The sequence below is a fragment of the Salmo salar genome, chromosome ssa09 (assembly GCF_905237065.1).
Source record: "Salmo salar chromosome ssa09, Ssal_v3.1, whole genome shotgun sequence".
Classification (NCBI taxonomy): Eukaryota; Metazoa; Chordata; class Actinopteri; order Salmoniformes; family Salmonidae; genus Salmo; species Salmo salar.
In genome coordinates, this window is record NC_059450.1 from 99,776,864 (window position 1) to 99,781,926 (window position 5,063).

At 45.1% G+C, this 5,063-nt stretch overlaps 1 protein-coding gene across 1 annotated transcript; it reads left to right on the forward strand.

The window, feature by feature from the left end:
• Positions 1-2,577: 2,577 nt before the first annotated feature.
• LOC123744809 (extensin-like) lies at positions 2,578-3,519 on the forward strand. The gene has a single exon (XM_045725003.1). It carries the CDS (start codon positions 2,578-2,580, stop codon positions 3,517-3,519), a length of 942 nt encoding a protein of 313 aa, XP_045580959.1.
• Positions 3,520-5,063: the final 1,544 nt, after the last annotated feature.

The following is a 5,063-nucleotide window of genomic DNA, read 5'->3' on the forward strand; positions in this document are numbered from 1 at the left end:
AACACAACAATAAACAAAAAGAAAACTCTTCATCTTGAAAGGCGCAGTAAAGTCATGAATGTAATTTTCCTTTGTTTTATATATACAGTACATGTCCACACTGTGAGGTTGGAATAATACTAGGAAATTTCAAGTCTGTTTTGGTTGAGATGGAGTTTTGGTCTACCTGGTGACATCACCAGGAGATACATTAACAGACCAATAAGAAATAGAGTTCCAAACCTCTCGGCCAATAAACAGGTTTCCCCTCCCAACTCAGACCACTCACAGACAGTCCAGAAAAAAAATACTATTTTCTAAGAAGTTTTTTTCTTTCTTAATTTTTTTCAATTGAAAACAATCACATAAAAAATATTGAATTGTTACACATGAATCATTTAATATTGAGATAAAAACTGCTGCATTGAACCTTCAATAAAAGTTTACTTTGTTCCTCTGCGGTGAGACCAGATCAGTCTATAGCTCTGATATCTGTACTGATGGCTAATCCCTAAAACTGATACAATGTTAATGAGTTATCTAATGTAACTTCTAACTTTATCCTCTCTGTCTGGCAGGAGAGTAGCTGGAAATAGAGCTACGTCAACGATAAGACATCCCCAGTAAACTTTCAGTCTCAACCTGACATCTCATCCTGAAATACCTCTCTATAGTGAAATGGGAAATTGTAATTGTATGTGTGCCTATAACTGAGTATGTGACTAACCTTGTGAAACAGTCCTATTGTAATTTCCTGTTCTCGGGAGTATAATCCTGTGTTGTAAACCAGTTTGTAAACCAGTTTGTAAACCAGTTTGTAAACCAGTCCTGTGTCCATGTATAGATTAAAAGGGAACTGAGAGTCACGCTGAAGAACAGGATGTAAGAGTGCGCTGAGAGTCGGGGAAAGCAAGTTCAGGGAGTGAGTGTTTTAATAAATAAATGAAACAATAAACATGAAACACAAACAACAAACTGACATGAAAACAGAGTCAATAACACCTGAGGAAAGAACCAAGGGGAGTGACAGATAGAGGGAAGATAATTAAGGAGGTGATGGAGTCCAGGTGAGTGTCATGAGGCGCAGGTGTGCGAGACGATGGTGACAGGTATGGGGGATAATCAGCAGCCTGATGACCTAGAGGCCGGATAGGGAGTATTTTTATTTTTTATTTTATTTCACCTTTATTTAAGCAGGTAGGCCAGTTGAGAACAAGTTCTCATTTACAACTGCGACCTGGCCAAGATAAAGCAAAGCAGTGCGACACAAACAACAACAACAACAGAGTTACACATGAAGTAAACAAACATACAGTCAATAACACAATAGAAAAATCTGTATACAGTGTGTAGCAAATGAAGTAAAGAGGTAAGGCAATAAATAGGCCAATAGTGGTGAAATAATTACAATTTAACATTTAAACACTAGAGTGATAAATGTGCAGATGAGTGACAGAGGAACAATAAAGATATCATTGTAAATACGAATTTGTTTTTAACCGACTTGCCTAATAAAGGTTAAATAATTAAATTGAAATTAAAAACGTGTGCTTATCACACAAATGCTTCAGAATTCAGTCTGTCTACACTTCACTGTGTAGCTCTGTTATTCTCTCTGAGCTCAGAAATAAAGAATCTTGGTTTGACTTGGACTCCAGCAGATCCTCAGTTTTAAATACCCACCACAATTTGGAACCCCAGACGAGACTGACGTATCGTTGACCAGCGGCTCCTGCCGGCAGCTCCGAGGGTCAACTGAAGGCAGAGGGCTTGCTGTGCTGTGAGTCTAGGGTAAATTCCATCCTCGTCGAATGAGGGAACGGAGACACGCCTGACGTCCGCGGGAATTGAGGGTTAGCGATCGCTCAGCCTGACGTCCGCGGGAGTTGTTTTACTAAAGCTGGTGGGTCATCAGTCAAAGATTCTTTATGTGAATGCAATCTGGGTGGACCAGTTAGGACGTCATGTCAGACAACAATATCAGGTTAGAGATTAACCAGGGGCACAGGAAGAACTGTTTCTCATGCAGTTGAAAGTATCGTAGTAAAATTGTGTTACCTTTTTATGCAGGTAAGATACCAATTTGGACTGGCTCTCCAGTGGTTAAATGGCAAATTAGGCAACATTTTAGCAGCCATGCAATTATATTGTTTAGGTTGTAGAAACTGATCACTCCTCTATTTTGTGTGTGTGTGTGTGTGCTTGTGTGTGTGCTTGTGTGTGTGTGTGTGTGTGTGTGTGTGTGTGTGTGTGTGTGTGTGTGTGTGTGTGTGTGTGTGTGTGTGTGTGTGTGTGTGTGTGTGTGTGCTTGTGTGTGTGTGTGATTGTGAGATAGGTAGTCAAGATGGGTTTATCCTCCAGCCACCACAGACTAAACAGTGCCGTTGAAGGTGACGTTAAGCAAATGGGGTAAGAGTGTTGCCGGGGAAAGTGTACCGCTTAAAGGACTGGAGATTTTCCCGAAGAAGGAGTGTTAAATTGAAATTAGACAGAGAACTGTTCCGGGAAATTAGGTAGACCATTTTAGAAAATGGGAAGTTGAAGCAGAGACAAGGACAGAGACGGAGGAAAAGAGTAGAGAAGGGTGAAGAGGTCATGATGAAGACTGACGGAGAGATGAACTGTATCAACATCATCCACCACCCTACGCTCCCCCACCTCAACATCACCCACCACCCTCCCCCACCTCAACATCATCCACCACCCTACCTCAACATCACCCACCACCCTCCCTCACCTCAACATCACCCACCACCCTCCCCCACCTCAACATCATCCACCACCCTACCCACCTCAACATCATCCACCACCCTACCCCACCCCACCTCAACATCATCCACCACCCCCCCATCTCAACATCATCCACCACCCTCCCCACCTCAACATCATCCACCACCCTACCATCCCTACCTCAACATCATCCACCATCCTACCCCACCTCAACATCATCCACCACCCTACCCCACGTCAACATCAATCACCACCCTCCCCCACCTCAACATCATCCAACACCCTCCCCACCTCAACATCATGCACCACCCTCCCCCACCTCAACATCATCCAACACCCTCCCCACCTCAACATCATCCACCACCCTCCCCCACCTCAACATCATCCAACACCCTGCCCACCTCAACATCATCCACCACCCTACCCTCCCCCATCTCAACATCATCCACCACCCTACCCTCCCCCACCTCAACATCATCCACCGCCCTCCCCCATCTCAACATCATCCACCACCCTACCTTCCCCCATCTCAAGATCATCCACCACCCTACCCTCCCCCACCTCAACATCATACACCACCCTCCCCCACCTCAACATCATCCATCCACCACCCTACCCTCCCCCATCTCAACATCATCCATCCACCACCGTACACTCCCCCTTCCTCAACATCATCCGCCACCCTACACTCCCCCACCTCAACATCATCCATCCACCACCCTACGCTCCCCCACCCCTCCTGTTTCCCCACCCCTCCTCTGCCGCATTGTTTCCCCTGATGTCAATACCAAGTCCAGTGGTGGGTCATGACGCGAGTGCCACTCCAACCATCCTAGTCCATTGAAATTGGGAAACGGTAGAGATGATGGACATTGTGAAAGATCAGCCCCCCCCCCCTCTCATAGCAGGGCACAATGACAGACCCAGTTTTCTCATCCCCTGACTACAGTCTGGCCACATGCTGTACACAAGTTACAGGAAGGGAGAAACAACAGAAGAAGAAACTGTCAAGTGCCCAGATGATGTTTTATGAGGGAACTCGGGAGACAGAGGAAGAGGAGGAGGAGGAGTAAGATGGGAACCACAGAGGTGTTATAACTGTCTGGCCACATTTCGAGAAATTGCTCTCAGAACAGGGGTGCTGTGGGTGGCTATGATGAAGCTGAGGACAGTGATACATACTATCCACCACCACACGTGACAGTGTTTAACCCGCAGGGTAGAGGGGGAAACTGGAGATAGGATGAGGAGGAGGTAGAAGGAAAAGACAGCCAACAATGTCACTTTGGTGAATACCCAGTTTTATCCTCTAACAGCGAAGATTCCCTTAATAATATGGATGTGTGTGTGGGCGGTGTGAATATTTCTTTCCTGGTTGATTCTGGGGCAACCATCTCTATTTGATCTAAATGGAACAATTTGAAGGTTCCGTTATCAAAAGATGTATTAAAGACCGTTGGGGCATCTGGCATTCCAATGGTAGAAAACCTTACCAAACACCTTTCGGTCCATCTCGAGATAAAATGTTGAATCATCATTTTGTTTACTCTCGTAACTGCCCTGTAAAATTAATGATAAGAGACCTATTGTGTAAATTAGGAATTAACATTTGTTGCAGTGAGGAGGGCCTGGTAGTAACCACTCCAAGCATTGGAATCTATACCACACTGGAAGTAACAGGCAATGATTGGTATTATTCATGATTTTCTCTGAGCCCTTTGACCCACTGGAAGCATTTGCTCGACCCAGACCAAACTAAACCCAACCATCTACACTGCACTGCCAAATTTAGTCGTAGTGGAAGAGACTATTTGTTTGAATCACTGTGGCATTGTGAGACAGAATAGGAAGAGTTGGCAATAGGTAATGTCTATGAAGGAATTTTGGGTGTGTTAGCTAATGTGAACTTAAGCATTGAACAGCAACAGTTTTTTCTCTGTGCCCCAATGTGTTCCCCATATCTCTATCTCCAAGATAGAGGATACCATAACGGGAAGAATTTTGTACATGGGTGAGGGACATGAGGTTGGCAACAGACTAGGAAGCTCAGCCAGATGAGAGAGAATTCTCCTCTGTGATTGGGCAAAGTGGACAACAAAGTTCTTGTTTCCCTTGCATCTAATTAGCCCGCCCCTGACAGCGCACTGTTATCTCAGGTTCCGGACTGTTTAAGGGCAAAGGATAAATATGAGATAGGGTAAATGAGAGGAGCAACGCCTCCCTGAAGGCCATATCGGCCCCACAAAGAACAGTTTCCCTTGAGTAAGGAGACAGAGGCAGGCATTGGCAAAATCCTGACCTCGCTGCTGAGGAGGGGGGCTGTTTTCACCTGTACGTCATCACCTTGCAACACA

Coding starts and splice junctions, on each gene's coding strand:
- LOC123744809 (XM_045725003.1), top strand. CDS start 2,578: ATGAAGACTGACGGAGAGATGAACTGTATCAACATCATCCACCACCCT.